General features: G+C 40.1%; 1 protein-coding gene across 1 annotated transcript in view; it reads right to left on the bottom strand.

The window, feature by feature from the left end:
• Positions 1 to 13,253: 13,253 nt before the first annotated feature.
• The window catches only part of arhgef40 (Rho guanine nucleotide exchange factor (GEF) 40), a 62,637-nt gene continuing 56,924 nt past the window's right edge, over positions 13,254 to 18,966 (bottom strand). The window contains exons 26-27 of the mRNA XM_059354664.1: positions 18,100 to 18,143; positions 13,254 to 16,996 (exon numbers count right to left, since the gene is read on the bottom strand). Coding sequence (XP_059210647.1) covers positions 18,117 to 18,143 — 27 coding nt within the window. The 3' untranslated portion in view covers positions 13,254 to 16,996; positions 18,100 to 18,116. The remainder of the gene's footprint in view (positions 16,997 to 18,099; positions 18,144 to 18,966) is intronic.

The raw sequence follows: 18,966 nt of genomic DNA, 5'->3' as shown, positions 1-18,966 counted from the left end.
GAGATCTGCTCTGACAGTTTATGTGATTTAGAGCAGAAAAGAGTTTCTAAGGACCCTCCACAACATCCCTGTTTATAGGACAAGCCGGCAATGTCAACCTACTTCCACTGTGCACACGCTCTCAAAAGTGTGACATTTCGGGTTGGATTTAAAAATAGGACGTTTGAGGATCCCTAAACATATTCCAGTGGATATAGAAAAGGCGACAGGAGTGTCTCTGGTCAAACCCAGATGACACGTCTGCGCCTTATCTCATGAGGAATTTCCTCCTCGCCCCTGTGATGTGCGTCAATAACGTGCAACCATTTTCAGTCGCTCTTTCCCCTCTTCTCTCTCGCGGCCATCTCAATTAGAGGCACATTAATGAAATAAATAACCATCAACAAACAATGCACTAATAAACACCCTCCTCTGCACACGCACACTAGATTAACCCTGCCCGCAGATGGTGTCCGCGCACGATCCCACGTCCAAAAAACGCGATTAAAAATCATAAACAGTGCGGGGATGTAGTTTTGGAGAAGTCGGGGGTGGCGTTGTGTGTGTCATGTCAGCCTATCTATCGCTCTCTCCCCTGCTCCATTTTGTTCTTAAATTTTCTATACAAAAGATTAAGGGAGGGGAAAAGACGCGAGCAGAGAGGGAGAGGACGGGAGGAAGAAAGTGCCATCATGGATTTCATCTCGAGTGCCAATCTCGCCTCAAATCAGTCCCAAAAAAAGCGACATCGTGTCCAAAAAAAAAATTTTTTTTTTGCTGAAAACCGGTAACTTCTCTTTCCAGATTTGGCGTTTTGCACACACACACATACACACACGCGGCTGCAAGGCTGCATGCCACTTGCTATGCTACTTTCTGAGAGGTGATGTTAGGACAAGTAAACGGCTTGTAGTAAACATCGTAGTAAAAGGTGTGGGGCAGTATAACCTTTATAAAGCACTATTTCAGCCAGTGGATGCGTTTTTTCTGCGCACATCCCGGATGAAAGTGGCGGTGCTTATCTCGAAAACAATGCACTACACAATGCCTTATGTGTGTCCAACAAAAGACTTAGTCAAGCTAATCGCATCTACCCACAAATTACGCTTTTGTAAATCAACTTGCTAACATGCAAAAATCCACTTTTACGCCTGGACAATATGTCTGCGGCTTATCGAAAATCCTCCTCCGTTACGCACCGAGAACTTGTACCTCTTTCTTTCTTTCTTTCTTTCTTTTTTTAAGTAAAAAAACGACTTTCTTTTCTTTCTTTTTCTGTTTGCAAGCAGGCGAATATCACAACTAAACTGCCTTCCACACTCCCCTGGATTAGAAACAACACACTCGCGGAGCAGAAGTTGCTTTTTAAAGTTAAAAAATGCACCTTTGAGTGACTTTTCGTCCAAGTCGCGTTAAACGTCGAGACTTATTTCACATGTTACACCGAGTGTTTTCTGAATAACGCGAGGAAAACAGTGCATATCTTCCCCTTCTCTTCCCTTTCTCTCTTTTTTGTCATGTCACGGGCTATAGCAGGGCTCCGAGCCTACATGCATGTCGGCCACGCGCGCACATACGCCGGTTTACATACATGACACACACGTAAAGTGGTCCGGAGCGCGCGGTTACATACATACAGACATTCATACATACATACGTGCCAATCACTCACATGCACACGCACACACACACAACAGCAGACCTCTCCAAAAAAAACTGCACATAAAACACAACAACAACTATATTGGCCATTATCCCGTGTGTGTTGCTCGTGAGAAAAAAAAAGAGAGGAAAAAGAGGCAACAAACAGTCGCAATAAATTCAACAATTTTGGAAATGTTTCACCCCCGGTGTGTCACGCCACCATGCATAAAAGTGTATATGTAAACAGAGTGGCGGATAAAATTAAAGTAGATAAATGAAGATATAGGATATATGTTGAAAGTAAAGACTCAGTGTACTTACGGGAGAGGCGGCGAGGAGATTAATGACACGACACGTCATGATTACGTTTCACTTGAATTAAATACATTACGAGTTGGGAAAAAAATGGAAATCAGGGTTGTATACAAGCATACGCCGTTTCCCCCTCCCTCCTCCCTCCGTTTGGTCACCCTCTTCTCTCTCTCACTCTCTCCTCCTCCTTCTCCTCCTCCATCTCCCTTTCTTTTCCTTCTCCCTTTTCTCTCCTTTCTTCTTGCATTTTTTCCCATTTATTGTACAGGAGTGGGTGAATAAGAGGGAGAAGTGGGAGGGAGAGTGATGTAGGTTGGAAATGTTAATTATAATCTCGGCACGGGCACCATTTTACAACGCTGTCATCTCTTTCACATTTGTATCCTAAATATGGCATCTGGGGTGGCGGGTAGCTGACAGTTTGGAGAGACATTTTTTTTTCAAGGAGAAGGAGAAGAAGAAAGGAGGGAAAGAGAGAAAAAAAAAAGTTTTACACCAATTGAAGTGTGTTAAAAGTGATGACAGGGGACAAGAGGCAGCTTGAATGTTGTGGTGAGCCACCCCGGAAGCACATGGCCACTTCCAGGATGGGGAGATACAAGTGCACATATTTTGGATGGTGGATTTTCCAGCATAAGGTCCGGGGACCACCGGGAGTCCCTGGGGAGGTTTCCAGGGGGTCCCCAGCAGAAATAGCAGCAGTGGGAAAGACTAAAAATAAAAAGGACAGCTATGGAATAACAGTTCTTAAAAAAATAAAAGCCGGGCAGTCAAAAAAGCTTCAAAAGTGAAAATAATGGAAATAAAATCATTGGAAATAATGGCTTTTCATAAAGTGCATTGTTTCGAGACTATAGGTCAGTATAGGGCGTTGGTATAGGCAGCAAAATACGACTCATATTTATGTTTTTGACAGTCCTCCACCACCATCTTGCTGACGCAGTAGTGGTGATTGACGGCAGAGTATAAATTGTGGATCTCATTGGGTCAAACAAATGGTGGACTTTCACCCAGGAGAACGGGGTTCGTGTCCTGTGTGAAACCAAAATTAAACCACTTTCAACTTACGTTTTTTACGTAACCTCTGTGGCCCACATCACCCTTTTAACTACTTCTCTTCCAGCATTTAAGTCAATTTATTTACTGTTTTAACTGTCTTTGATAACGCCCTACCAGGAAGTATTTTGCCCTAAACATAGGTCAGTGCTTTTGTCACCAAAACAGTTTTTTGTTTTTTTAACAACAGTGAACCGTACTTGTATATATATGATGAAGTGTGTGCTATTTTTAGAACACTCTGTACCGTGAGCCATGAAACGCTCATATGTGTCGTTATGGGTGGTATTGACAAACGTTCTGTTCTGTCGTGTAGGTTCGAGCATGTGGTTAATGTTAATGGTGTGATTTCAAACAATCGTACTTGTTTAGGTTTTGGAAAAAGATCATAGTTTGGGTTAAAATTAATAAGTTGTAAACCAAAATAAGTCAAAGTTGTCTTTTGCTTTCACACAGGACACAAACAGCTTTACTTCCACCCCGTTCTCCTCCCCTGTGTGGACTTTATTGCTCTTAACACTGTGTCACCTGACTTCGGGAGCTCTTGTTCAGATCGTCTAGTATTGATATGGATGGATTTACATTAGACTTACACTTGTTGATTGTTTCACAATGTCCACATGGCAGCTCTCACTTTTTTCCAATGTGGCCAATGGTTTAAGCGTAGCAGGTGCACATCCTGCATCGATCAAATTCCAATAAAAGATCACCTGCATCGTCTTATTTGTCCCCTTATTAATGCAATGTGAATGGATTCACTTCCCTGTACTGCAACATTTCTTGTTATACTTCATTTTTGCTCTGTGCACTCAGCTGTGGGGCAAAATTGTGAAGGTGTTCATGAAAAATGGGGGTTAAAAAAATAAAAAAGGATAAACAGTAAAAGCAAATCCAGGCACTTAAAAAAATAAGAAACTAGGATGGCACTCACAGAGCGCAGAGCTGCACCAAGGCTGATGGTGCATTCACACGCTCCTCTGAAGTTGCTTTTGTGACTCATGAGTGTAAATGTGAAAACAACATGGATGCTACAAAGAAAGCCTGTTTAAATGCATTGCTTCATTGTATGACAAAAACGAGCAAAGTAAATGGATCAGATGAGGCAAAATGTGATCAGGAACTAATTCTTCCGATTAATTCTGATGCTAAATGAATGCAACACAAAGCCTTATTTTGCAATGTTAACAAAATTGAAAAAAAAAATTATCCTCCCCGTGTTTCAGATCCAAAGTTTAATGGGTTACTTCTTGCCCACATTGTAATCCTGCTGAAAAACTGCACTGAAAACATTACCTCCTTGGCAGCTGTAAACATTAAAGGCGAAAGAAATATAAAAGAGGCTTTATAATCGTAGCTAAATCATTAAAAAAGTTTTAATCACTGTAGGTCTTCTTCAGGCCTTTAAAAGAAATGCCACTTATTTTTTTATGGACAGGGTAGCCCTACGTGTTAAACTTTTCCCGCTCCTCTACGGTTATAATTTTAAACATGTGGTACACATGGTTAACGTTGTGATTTCAAACAATTCTACTTGGTTAGGATTAGGAAAAAGTTCATAGTTTGGGTTAAAATGAATTATTTGTAAACAAAAATAAGTCAAAGTTGTCTTTTGCTTTCACATGAGACACAAACAGCTTTACTTCCTCCCCTTTCTCCTCCCTGTGCGAACTTTGTTGCTCATTATACTGCGTCACCTGACTCCAACTGACTTAGAGTGTCTAATATTGACATGGATGGATTAACATTAGAGTTATTTGAAAGTCCAGCATCTCGTACAGACGCTAAAGGGGCATCAGTATGAGGCGCTCTCGGGCCGTGACAAAGGGTCAGTTTCAGATGACCTCAGAATGAATCCGGCCTGGACAAATTTAAGTCCAATATTCACTCTCCTTTTTTGCTCTGAAGTTGACCTGAATAGTTGTTAAATATGTGATTTTCTTCACCAGCTGGTGACTGACTTTGTGTGTCTGCTGTTTGGTGCTGGCAAATAGTATACAGTGAGTTCATCAGAGGTTTTTTGCCATGGAAACATGGCTGAGGGCGGTGAGACTGAACCAAACAGTAAATTGTCTTAAAGAACCCCTCCAGACACGTTTTAAACACATGTAGGTGTTACAATGCCTCAAATTCAGATTCAAGGAGAGCGCAGAGACATTTTCCTCTGTCAGTCTTCTAGTGTCAAACTCTGCACATACATGATTCTGCACAGTGAAGGTCAAACATACAAGAGAAGTGTCAATAAAGCAAAAGACACATTTTTGATTTGAGGGAGTTTTAGGGGCAAGGCCATTGAGCTAAAAGAGGGGGTCATAGTTGCAGAGTTGGTTGGTATTTCTCTGTGGATTTAACATTGTGGGTAACCCTTATATCATTTGTAGTAGTTAAGGTTGTGGAAAATATATTGATACTTTTGATAAATTATGTTTAAAAAAATACAATTTCCAAATACAATAAAATCAAAAGTACAAAAAATACTTTTGTGTGCAGGTTATTTAAAAAGAAAAGCAAAGCCTTGGCTGGAGTCATTATATGTACGTCTGTCCCATTCTTGTGAAGCTATATCTCAAGAACGCCACAAAGGAATTTCTTAAAATTTGGCTCAAACATCCACCTGGACTCAAGGATGAACTGATTCGATTTTGATGGTCGAAAGTCACTGTGACCTCAGTCAGTCCCATTCTCTTGAACATATCTCAGGAACACCTGTATGGAATTTAATAAAATTAGGCACAAATATTGGAAATGACTCGGGCTCAAGGATGAACTGATTCGATTTTGGTGGTCAAAGGTCACTGTAAAAGGATACAATATCTACACCCAATGGTACAGAAAACCTTTTTACATGAAGGTTGTTTATGTTGTTGTACGTCCATCCCATTCTTGTAAAGCTATATCTCAGGAATGCCAGGAAGGTTTTCCTTCCGATTTGACACAAAAATCAATTTAGACTTGTGGATGAACTAATTAGACTTTGGTGGTCGAAGGTCACTGTGACCTGATGTCTGTCCCATTCTCATGTACATGATATCTCAGGAACTACTGGAGGTAATTTCTTCAAATTGGGCACAAATATTGGAAATTACTCCGACTCAAGGACGAACTGATTCAATTTTGGTGGTCAAAGGTAACTGTAAAATGAATCAGTATCCACACCCAATAGGATCAAAAGTACAGAAACCATTTATGCTTGCAGGGTGTTACTTAAAAATATAAGAAAAAAACTTTCCCAGGTCATTATGTTAACATGTTGTACGTCCAACCCATTCTTGTAAAAAGCAATATCCCAGGAAGGTTTTTCCATTTTATTTGACATAAACGTCAATTTAGACTCAAGGATGAACTAACTAGACTTTGGTGGTCATAGGTCACTGTGACCTCATGTCTGTCACATTCTCATGAACACTATATCTCAGAAACTACTAGAGGTAATTACTTTACATTTGGCACAAACATCCAGTTGGACTCAAGGATGAACTGAATAGGTATTGGTGGTGAAACCTCACTTTGACCTCACGTCCGTCGCATTCTCGTGAACATGATATATCAATAACGCCTGGAAGGAATTTGATCAAATTTGGCTTAAACCTCCACTTGGACTCAAGGATGAACTGACTTAATTTTGGTGGTCAGAGGTCACTGTGACAGAAAACAGGTCTTTGGCTATAACTCAAGAATTCCTACACTAACTATGACAAAGTTACACACAAAATGTCTAATAGGATCAAAATGATGAAGTGATGACCTTTTATATCCAAAAGGTTAAAGGTCAAGTTCACTGTGACATCGTAGTGTTCTGCAAAAAAAACACTTTTCTGGCCGTTATTCAACATTTTAACTCAGGAACAGAAGGGGAGACATTTGGTCGGATACTGAATTGGTGACACTAATCTTGCATGCCCCTTGGGTGTATAGATCTTCTCTGCAGCCGGGCTGAAGAGGTGTGTGAAGCATCCAATTTAGCTTCTTTGCAACAGCATCCATGTTTGAAGCATTGTCTGCTGTCATGGCTACAAATGAATGTATGCAAACTAGGTTGATTGATGGAGCCATATAACCATGCGGCGGTAGTTCTAGTTTCTTTTTGCCGAAAAGAGGCATTGATTATATATTTTTTAATACTATAGTATTGAATCAAAGTTTTAAGTTGTGTGCCAACCTTTATTCTAGTCTGTGTATTCAATATTTTTATATGGAATGGCATTGTGCAACAACTAAAGATGGCCTTAAATTAAAAGTTCCTGCGTACTAAGACTTGTTGCCCTCAGACAAGTGAAAGCAACTTGCTTATTATCTTTTGTCTGCAGTTATTTCAAGTATTTTCATTAGACCTTCACCATTTTTATCTGCTCCATCTGCAGAATTAAAAAGAAAAAATCTCGAGTGCCGAATTCAATGCAGACTTTTGTTTTTTACCTCTGGCGTTTTTTACCTTCTTATGTTTGCATTCTTCATGTAAGTGGCTTGCGCGAGCGAGTGTACTGTAGTGTACTGTGTAAGGGCAAAACGACAACAACAAAAAAGCAAAGAGTCAAATCTACAGTACGTGGGCTAGGATGCGCAGAGTGGTGAAGCCCACGCGCCTCTTTCCACCACCTCTCAGCCTTTATCAAAGAGAGTTACAGAACATTTTGAAGAACAAAAAGCCAGCAGAATATTCTGATAAGTAATTACAGAAATGCTCACCTTTACATGCTGTTTACTTCTATTCTTTTTTTAATAATAGTGCTATGCTGTATTTACACATGACCTCTGCCTTTGTGTCTTTTCCCCCAACATATGGGAGAAATTTCTCCACCGAAGGCCTTGGTTTTTAATATTTAAATGCGCTCAAACAGTGTGTGAAGGTAAACGTTGGCTGGGAAATTCAAATGTCTTTGCTGACGCAGAACATATCTCCTGGATCAGCCATTGTAAGCCTGCCATTGTGTATCTGAGAGTGACTGACTAAGTCTGTGGCACATGTGCAGTGCATGCTCGTCTCAGTGTGTGTACATAGTAAATCAATGTGTGCGCACGACTGTGTGTGTATGTGCACTTTTGCATGTCAGCAGCTTTATATGTGTGTATACAAGTGCATATATGTATGTCTGCTGATGTGTCCCTGCAACTGAACTTATGTGAAATATGTGTGTGTGTGTGTGTGTGTCGGGCCTCGTGTGCCAATGTATGTGTGTGTGTCTCGGGCTCGTTTGTGTTTGTGTGTATGCTCACGGTACATATGTGTACGTGTTTGCGGCTGCCACAATGGCATCATCACCCGCCCCTGACGCTTTGATTGTTTTCTCCGCCGCAGCAGAAATGCACCAATTAATATGCAGAGAGTGAGTGAGACAGTGACACACACACACACACACACACACACACACACACAGAAAACAAAAAAAAACAGCCGTGAGGGAGGGAGACGGGGAGGGAGGTGTGATGGAGAGAGGAGTGAGGGGGGGGGCAGAAGAGATGGCACAGAAAGAGGGAAAGAATAGGGGAGATGAAATGAAAGATGAGGAAAGTGTGTGTGTGTGTGTGTGTGTGTGTGAGAGAGAGAGAGAGAGAAAGAGATGGAGTGAGATAAGGGGTGAGGGTGGAGGGTGGGGGGGTATATAGAGGGGGTGAAATCTGATAGATGCTTGAGTAAAAAACAAGAGAAGGAGAGGAAGAAAAGAGTGAGGGATGAGGCTGAGGTGGAGGAGAAAGAGGAGGAGGAAGCGGAGGAGGAGGAGGTGGAGGAAGGGGGATCAATATGTACATATTCAGTGAGATATGGTGGGAAATCAATTGAAAGGAGGGGAGGAGGAATTGATTCAGGGGGAGGAGGAGGTGGAGGGAGGAAGGAGACGACGGAGGAGGAGGAGGAGGAGGAGGAGTGCAGAGGTGGAGTGATATGTGGCTACGGCTGCTGTCCTTTTTGTCGCAGTGTCAGGGTATTGATACTGTAATACACTCCCACCCCCCTCCACCCCACCCCACACAGACACACACCATCACCCCCTTCACCCCCCCATCACAATGCTGCCGTGACAACGTCTGTCGCGGCGACGCCTACTGGCACAATGCAGCCACAATACAGAGGGCACTGAAGCATCACACACTCAGAGAGAGAGAGAGAGAGAGAGAGAGAGAGAGGGAGCAGGCCAGAGAGAGAGAGAGAAAGGAGGAGAAATATAAGGAGGGAGAGGTGGAGATTAAGAGGGAGGGAGGAAGATGGATGGATGGTGATGGAGAGGAAAGGAAAGAGGGAGGGGATTGATGGAGAGACAGGAGCGAGGAAAGGAAGGAAGGAAGGAAGGAGGGAAGGAAGGAAGGTGGAGGTGGAGGTGGAGGAGAGATGTGGTGGGATAATATTACATGTGTAAAATGCCGGAGGGTGTGTGCCCATAGAAACATGTTTAATGGCTTTTATTATGGCGGGGAAGGTTGTGTGAGGTGCAGAGTGATGTATGCACTGTGTGTGTGTGTGTGTGTGTGTGTGTGTGTGTGTGTGTGCAAACAACAAGGTGTTTATTGTGCTTGATGTGGATCCATTTTGGACGACAAGCGACACACACACACACACACACACACACACACACACACACACACCTGTGTCTGGACGTGCAAACATGCATGTGTGTGTTGTTGAGATTTGAGGATATGTTGGTGATAATCGGTGTTGTTTCGCATGTGAAGCTTGTTGTCAGCATGTTTTTTTTTAGCATTAATCTGCTGATCCAATTGCTGGTTAAATGGTTTACGTAACTTGAGAAGTCGGATCATTTTCTTGACCCATAAAGAAACATTTCTGTCAGGTTTTCTGGGGGGAAAAAAGAGGAAAATATAACAATATTATGTCAGTTTTATGTCACATTTGCCTGATTAAGTCATGATCAATGTCTTTATGTATATTTTTTTGGGTTATGTCGTATGTTCTGCTGCTGAACAATATTTTTCTGGCTAGACGAGCTGAGGAAATATAATTAATAAATTAATTAATAATTAATGTTACTTAAGAAGTAGGATCATTTTCTCAACCCATAAGAAAACATTTGATCCTTCAGATTTTCTGAAGAAAAAATAATAATAAATGCGGGTACTTGTTCAAAATATAATGGTATCTTATCGATTTCACATCATATCTGCTTAGTTAACACTTAATTTATCTTTTTTCATTTTTTTATTTTATTTTATTTGTTAGTCAGGGTTATATTGTATGGCCTGCTGCTGAACAATGTTTTTCTGGTTAAACGAGCTGAGGAAAATATAATTAATAAAGTAATTAATTATTTAATGATTTAGATTATTTTCTCAACCGGGAAAGAAACACTTGATCCTTCAGTTTTTTCTGGAAAAAAAAATGGAAATATGTGGTTTTCATTGGACCGTATCATGTTTTTTTTAGACAATATCTTCTTGGTTAATCCTTGACTACTCTTGTAATATTTTATGTATTTTATTATAAGTTTGAGTTTATTTTTCTGGTAAAAAAAAAAAACTGAAAACAATAAAATAATTATTCAATAAATAATTTATTTAAAATTTTATAATAAAGTAATAATAAAACATCTATAATATAATAATAAATATTTGTGTAACTTAAGAACTGGGATAATTCTCTTAATCCATAACGAAACACTTGATCCTTCATTTCAAAAATATGTGGAGATAAATATTTTCCATGATGACATTTTATCAATGTTACAGCACATCTTGCTTTATCCTCTCTTTATATTTGATCTATTTTATCATAAGTCTCAATTACGCTGAACGTTCTGACACATTTCTCATTAAACAAAGTGAGAAATCTGATACAATCCCGCCACAATAAAACACGCACACACACACACAAAAAAAAATCATGCTTAAAATCCAACGTGTGTGTTTGTGGAGGAGATTATTATTTTGGATGCCAGATTGTTCCACTGTGCTTTAAATCATTTGTGTCAAACTTGTATTCAGAGCAGCAGAAGAAGGGGAGAAAATAAAATAATAATAATAATAAAAAAAATAAAAAAAGCGGCTGCTCTGACCTCCCTTTGCCAAAATGTCTGTGCCGGCATATTACTGTATCTCCCTCCAACATGCACTCTCATTTACAAAAGAAACGCTTGGCTGGCTGCCTATAAGTCAGTTTATCCGCGTGAGATGACCAACGTCCCTCTTTTTCTTTCTCTTTTCTCCCCCTCTCCCTCTCACTATCTCATACAGTGTGTGTGTGTATGATCTATAGTTCCCTGCCTCCCCTCCTCCCTCCGCGGACCCCCCTCCCTCCCTCCCTCCCTCACCCTAACCCTTCTTAATATGATGTAAAAAGCTAATCGCATGCAAATGTCTGTTGTCCCGGTAACCGGGCCTGAAAAATCCCTTTGATGTTTCCCCCGACTCATTCTCTTCACGTTCTCTTTGTTCGCCACAGTCTCGCTGCTTTGTCAACATCCCCCCTTTTACCCCGCTCGCTCTCTCTCCTTCATCCATTCTGCAGCTCTCTCGGCCCTCTCTTAGTTCTCTCCATTAGAAAAAAAAAAGTTCTAACTCTACTTTGTGTCTCCCTCTTTCTATAAGCCCCCCTCTCCATTCTTCCTCCTCTCCCCCTCGTGCTCCTGCTCTCCCCTTGACTGTGCCTCTCTGTCTGTCTGCCCCTTCGCCCTCGCTCATTTCCCATCATTCCCACCTACTGTCTCCTGTCCTTCTCCTCTGTCGCTCCCTTTCTCTCTCCCTCAGTTCTGCCCCTTCCTGTCCTCCCCCCCTCCCTCCTTTCCTCTTTACCCACCCTTTATCTCTCATTCCTCTCTCTATGTCCCTCACATGCACAGATGGACACACACACTCTCTCAAACCAGCCCTCCCTCCCCTCCTTCAGAGAATTTGATCCCTGGAACTATTTGATATGGCGCTGCACTGTAGTTATCTAATCATTCTGCTGTTTCTGAGGCCCGGTGGAAAGCGGCCGCACAGCTGGCTCGGCGCAGAAGAGACCCCACTCATTACAGCCAGTTTAAGGTTACGAGGTTGCGGGCCTCATTTCGAGGTTAGACCTGCAACAAGGTCCTCGCACAACCTCTAACCCCCCGCACTCAGTGCTCAGATCCCAGTAAAAGTACCAATACCACACTGTGGAATCACTCCACTACGATATAAAGCATGTCACATTTACACTACAAAAGTAAGATAATAAGGTGTTTAAACATGACGTTCATACTAAATTACTCCACTACAAGTAAAAGTCCATGCATAGATTGTTTAAAAACAAAAAAAGAAAAGCCTTGGCCAGAATCATTATCTTCTCAGGTTGTATGTCCAAAAACACCAGGAAGGAATTTCTTCAAATTTGGCTCAAACGTCCACTTGGACTCAAGGATGAACTGATTAGATTCCGATGGTCAAAGATCACTGTGACCTCATTTCTGTCACATTCTCATTAACACAGTATCTCAGGAACACCTGTAGGTAATTTAATCAAATTGGGCCAAAAAAAATTGGCAATTACTCGGACTCAAGGATGAACTGATTCGATTTTGGTGGTCAAAGGTCACTGTAAAGTGATACAGTATCCACACACAATAGGATCAAAAGTACAGAAGCCATTTATGCGCGCAGGTTCTTATTAACTTACTTTAGTAAAAGTACCAATACCACACTGTGAAATCACTCCACTACAATATAAAACATTCCTCACTTTACACTATAAAAGTAAGATGATAAGTAGTGTAGCAATTTTGCATACTTGCAGTATTTTGCTAATTGCTCCACTACAAGTAAAAGTCCTGCATTCAAAACTTACTTCAGTAAAAGTACCAATACCACACTGTTTTTTTGTGTTACTTTTGTTTAACCATATCATTTGCATATACTTTAATGCTGTATTAAGCAGATCACAAATGAAAAACAGCAGACTAAATTTGAATTTGTTTATATATGTCTATATAAGCTGCAAAATTTGAAATAAAAATTAAGTTAAAAAAAAAAGTGGATACCAAACATGGGAATAGTAAACATGTTTTATGTGGTATATAAAGGAGAGAATCAACAGTATTCAAAATAGGCCAAAAATAGGCCCAAACCCCAGAGGGTTAAAGTATCAAAAGTAAAAGTTCTCGTTTGTGCAGATTGTTTTATATTCTAACTATATTACTAGATTATTATTATTATTGATCCATTCATGTAAGCAGCATTTTAAGTTTCTCAAGATAAAGCTCATTTTAACTACTTAATATACTGTTATGGTGTTATATTAATAAAGAAAATGTCACTTTACATTTGTCATGGTTTTTATGTTAAATCTTGACCTTAAAAGTTCAATATTTGCCTCTGAACTGTAGCGGAGTAGAAGTCTAAAGTTGCATAAAATGGAAATACTCAAGTACAAGTACCTCAAAAATTGTCTCTCCTCCTCTCCTGCTATTAAATCCCCTCAGAGATATTTGGGAACTTGCATCCAGTTTTAATTCAACACAGAAAAAGTAAAAAAAAAACACACACAGTACAAATATCAAGTAAGCATAACATGCATTTCCAACATTCCACATTCTAAAAAATGTAAACATCTGGCAGAGTGTGTCGTAGAAAAAAAGTTTCTGTACATGAATACTGCCTGGCCTCGTGCTGAGGAATCCTTTGCATATGACAATCTATACTGCAGTAAGAATGAAAGATGGTGTTCATTACATTGCTCCCAATATAACGCAATGTACCAAACAGCTAAAGGCTATGAAGTGTACACGCCTTCTTCAAGCCAACAAATTACATATTGATTCAGGAACGGCTCAATAGCCATTTGCAATTTTTTGAATCTGAATGCAGATATGAAACGTGCTAAATCTGATAACAGCAACAATCTGCTGTGGCTGTCTGCAGACGCCGCCGCCGCTCGCTACCTGATGCTCTCATACTGTACCTTAAGCGCCATATCATTTGATCCAATCACTGGTTTTACTGGCTGTATGCTTGCTGTCATACAATATGAATTACATCATCATATGAAATATTGATGCCTTTTGTTTTGGCTCTCAGCACTCATGTAACATGTGTTTATATTAATGCACCCACCAGTCAGTCTGACAGAGCACTGTAAGGTTAATAAGCAGGCTGTCTGCAAGTGGAAGTCAGTTTTATAACCTGTGAGATTAGTTTTGAGTTGTAATATCTTAAAGGAAAAGTTGTGGGGAAATATGCTTATTCACTTCCTTTGCAAGAGTTAGATGAAAATATTGATGCCACTTACACAATCTCAGAATTAATTGGTTATTATCTGATAGGGGTGCAATGGTTAGTCAACATTAACCGAAGTCGAAGCAAATTTTGAAGCAAAATTTTGAAATGTTGCATTGAAGAAATGTGAATTAGAGTGTGAGTTTCCATCAACTGGTTTAGAGCAAATAATTAAAGCTGCAGTAACGTACTTTGGTCAGAAGATGGCAGTGTAATGTGTTGGTGAAGGCTAATCCGTCAGTAAACAGGAGAAGAAGAAGAGAAAAACAACACCAAAAAATAGGTTGATAATCGTACAACTTCGGCCACCAACCAATAGTTGTTCTTTCATGTCGGTGCGGAAACAGCTTATCATTCGTGAGTTAAATGTTCACTACATCAGCACTCATTCTGAAAAAGTGTTTCCATTATAGTTTTCGAAAAAGACAAAAACCACCTCAAGCGAGCATAAAAACTTTTAGGCACATTTTCAAACAGTTTGCATGGGGGTGCTGTATCTGATTAAATTGGCTGTTGCGCATAGAAATTCATTGATGGAAACACAACGACAATAAAAATGTAATTAATTTAATTGTCGATAATTAGTCGGTTAGCATGTTCTCATGCTGTGTGCGGACCTGGCATTGTTTTCTGAAGCCGAGTTTCTGAGTTGTTGTTTTTTCTCTACGTCAGTCATTTTATTTTGTTGTGATGTTTATTTATCTCTCTGTACAGCACTTTGGCCCGATGTGGTTGTTTTAAAATGCTTTATAAATAAAGTTAGGTTGGATTAGATTGAATATTTTACCCTAAACCCTGCAAATAAGAAGATTGGCTGCAAGATTTGTAGAGCAGACCTTGCATATCACGTGTTCCCGTCGGTCATGCACGAACATTTCTAAAGAAGGCTCGACGGGCTTGTGGATGATGCAGACTCGTCCTGGTGAGATAATTGGCTTCTCAGCTAGCTACAGATGGAGTTGTATTGGGACTTGCCATCGGAGGGTTAAAAGCTGCTCTCACCTCACCTTAAAGCACATTACTTCTCCAAACCTGTTCCTATTTACCTAAATTGCAACTAAATGTTAATTCGTTCAGTTGCGAGGATCGATCTACTTGATTAAAGCACTTCATTTAAGCTGCCACTATAATTCATTGCAATAGTAATCAAGCATTTTCCTGTCCACATTAATGATGACATAAAAATGTCTTTTAAAGCTTCTGAATTGCTGCAGCTCTGCATCAACCTACAACTACAACCTTCAATAAGCTTGATAGCTTAATAAGAGTCATTAAGTCATTTTGCAATTTAATATCCGAAAACTCAACTTATCGTTTTAGGAATCAATAATTATTCAACTATCAAAGTACTCGTTTGTTGCAGCCAGGGCCAGAAAAAGTATTAGCTAAGGGACGACAACTACCACCAGGTTGCTTTACGACTCTCTCACTCAAACTTTATTGGTTGGACTACAATCGCAAACCAGAATGCTCCCTAAATCTTCTGCAGAACTCTGATTATGGAGCCACATTTTCATGCAGGAAGATTTTCTTGTCTTTGACTTCCCAACCTGGGTGTCAGATTCGAGTTAATTACCTCTTTCATAATAATAATCAGATGTAGCTCATGTCTTTTGGCCACAAGCGCAAAAACCAGTAAAACTGGAATATTAAAAGCACATGAGACACATCCACCTTTTCTCCATTTCATGGAGAGATCAGGAAAGCTCTGAATAAATGTCACAACAATACCTCTTTTGTACACAAATCGACAATTGCACAGACACCCATTTTTATACCTTTGGCATATAGAATACGTAACAAAACAATAATACTGTAAAAAGTCATTATCAGTACACTTATAAGGCACCAAGAAGGTCATGTTGCTGACATAAGTTACACTTTAAAGAAGACTAAATAGCATGTCGCCCTTAAGACTTTGACACTGTTCATACAACATTAGCTTAAACAAAGATATGATAGTTTTTTATTCTCACTGTATGTGATCTGATGATGATTTAGCCACTGTACCAGGCTCTGGAGCGGCCACAGTGAGTGAGTGTGAGCATGTGAATGAGCTCCACTGTCTTATAACAATAAGAATGACTGCATGTGTTGATGGACACTGTGTGTGTGTGTGTGTGTGTGTGTGTGTGTGCATGCTCACACCACCCCTGCCTCATTTACATAGATGCAATCACACCTAGCCTATGCCGCACATTTCTACACAGGCAGAGGGAGGGGAAAAAAAGCACTCCATTCAGCGTTATGAAAATGACAAAGTACATAATACATTCTAAATCTGCAATCCTACGGTGGATTTACGCCCTGCATATTACTTCCTGTTTATTATCAGATGCTGGAGCATGTGATGCGTACAGTCAGCCAGCCAGGCAGTCAGTGGTTCAGACCAAGTGGTTTGGCCTAGTGGGGAGCCGCGGGGCAGACAATGGCCGCACTGTGTGGCTGAAGTGCCTTTGGTGTCAATGACTCTGCCAGCAACTGAGACTGGCAGATCCAAAATGGCGGAGCGCAGAGAGCCCTGCTGGTGCTTGTCATGGTTTAAACAGGGCGGTTTTGATCCTTTTTTTGGGAGGCAGCTTTTACTTCAGGGGTTCATATCAGAGCTGATGGAGGGGGCAGCAGTGCGGCGCTGCTCCGGATAATCTGCTGGCATTTTATTTGTTTTAAGGAGGTGGAAAGAGGGAGGAAAGCGATGCATGTGGGAGAAGTTCAAATAGAGTCTGAGGGCCTCTCTTTTGTCTTCTCGCTCCTCGAAGTCCAGTTTGTCTCGCCCAGAGGTGAAATAGAGATGTTTAAGTCCTCAAAAGAGTCCAGGGTCCAGTTTCTGATTATAGAAGAGACATAAATATTACATTTTACTCTCAAATGTGTGACATATCATGTTAATTAGTAATCTGTTTGGTAGTTGTTGTTTTTTTATCACTTTCATGTTTCCACTCTTTATGCTAAGCTAAGCTAACCAGCTGCTGGCAGTAGCTTTAAATTGAACATAAAAGACAAGTTGAAGTGCCATAAACTGCAGCAAGAGTCCAGGGTCCAGTTTCTGACTGTAGAAGAGACATTAAATATTACATTTCACTCTCAAATTTGTGACATAACATGTTAATTAGTTTGGTAGTTTTTGTAACTTTTTGACAAAGTCAAGCTAGCTGTTTTTCTGTTTTTACTCTTTATGCTAAGCTAACCAGCTGCTTTAAATATAACATAAAAGACAAGCTGAAGAAGCAGCTGCAAGAGTCCAGTTTCCAGTTTCTAATTATAGAAGAGACATAAATATTACATTTTACTCTCAAATTTGTGACATAACTTGCTTATTAGTAATCTGTTGTTGTTGTTGTTGTTGTTGTTGTTGTTGTAGTTTTTGTCACTTTTGGACAAAGGCCAGCTAGCCTTTTTCTTGTTTCCACTCTTGATGATTGATTTAAATTTCACATAAAAGACAAGCTGAAGTGCCAGAAACTGCAGTTCCTTGAAATGGCCACTAGAGACTAATTAGGCAGTCATTTTCAGCATTATATTGACAAAAAAACAACATAGCATTACTATTAATTTTTTTGACATTACGCAATATGGCATTTTTCTGTAATTTCTGGACAGATTATGCTGTAATATCTATCAACAGACTCCAAAAACCAGCCAATCCCCATAGACCCCCATGTTAAAATTTCTAACTTTACACCAGTTTAATGATATTTCTGGACTGTCTTAGACCATTACAATAACAATTTTGAAAACAGGCATAGTTCCCCTTTAAGGGTTCTTCAAGACACATTTCAGATTTGTTCCAGCAGAAAAAGAATCAGTAAAAGGTGTCGAATCAGAAAGCGAGCGTTGCGGGGATGCGGCGACATGAGCAGCAGAACTAAAGAGGGCAACAACAGAGAGAAAAAAAGATGAAAGAAACATGTAATAAAACGAGTAACTTACTCTTATTGAGATGACAGTTACACAGCTGTAGAGGGAGACTGGCTCTGAGGAGGAATAAAGAAAAACAGAAACAGTCACATTTTTGTGTGTGTGTGTGTGCGTGCGTGCCAAAGTGTGCGCGGGCACAAGCGGCAATCCTCCCTCTGTTGTTGAATATGTGCGTATCGCTGTCTGTGTTTGCCCTATCTGTTTGGGCTGCGTGTGTCCGTCTGTCTGTCAATCTGTTCCCAGCGCAGTCTGTTTGCCAATCTGTCATATTCTGTTTGCTAGATAAGGAGATTGAGAGAATGTGTGTGTGTTTGTGTGTGTGATTGTGTGTGTGCACAGAGCAAATTCATTTAAACTCTACCGTGGAGACGGCAGACAGGTATTGCTGTTTCCTTACAGCTCATTGTCTTCACTCTCTGATCATATAGAAACGCTTGAACTGTTTGAAGGACACCTTTTGATATAAATCATCTCACAGTGGTCGCACATTCGCTCAACAAATAATAAAAAAATAATACAGATTTCATTCATGGCCACTCATTCTTAGCTGTGACTTTATGTTCTATCCTGGTACCTTAACATTCTAGAACTGTGACTTAACATTCTAGAACTGTGATTTAACCTTCTAGAACTCTAACCTAACATTCTAGAATTGTACATTAACATTTTAGAACTGTGACTTAACATTGTAGGGCTGTATCTTAACATTCTAGAACTGTGTCTCAACGTTCTAGAACTGTGACTTATCATTCTAGAACTGTAACTTAACTTTCTAGAACTGTGACTTTACATTCTAGACCTGTACCATGGCATTCTAGAACTGTGACTTAATATTCTAGAACTGTGAATTAACCTTCTAGAACTCTAACCTAACATTCT

Source organism: Centropristis striata, chromosome 17, assembly GCF_030273125.1.
Source record: "Centropristis striata isolate RG_2023a ecotype Rhode Island chromosome 17, C.striata_1.0, whole genome shotgun sequence".
Lineage (NCBI taxonomy): Eukaryota > Metazoa > Chordata > Actinopteri > Perciformes > Serranidae > Centropristis > Centropristis striata.
This window is presented reverse-complemented; position numbering and strand designations above follow the sequence as displayed.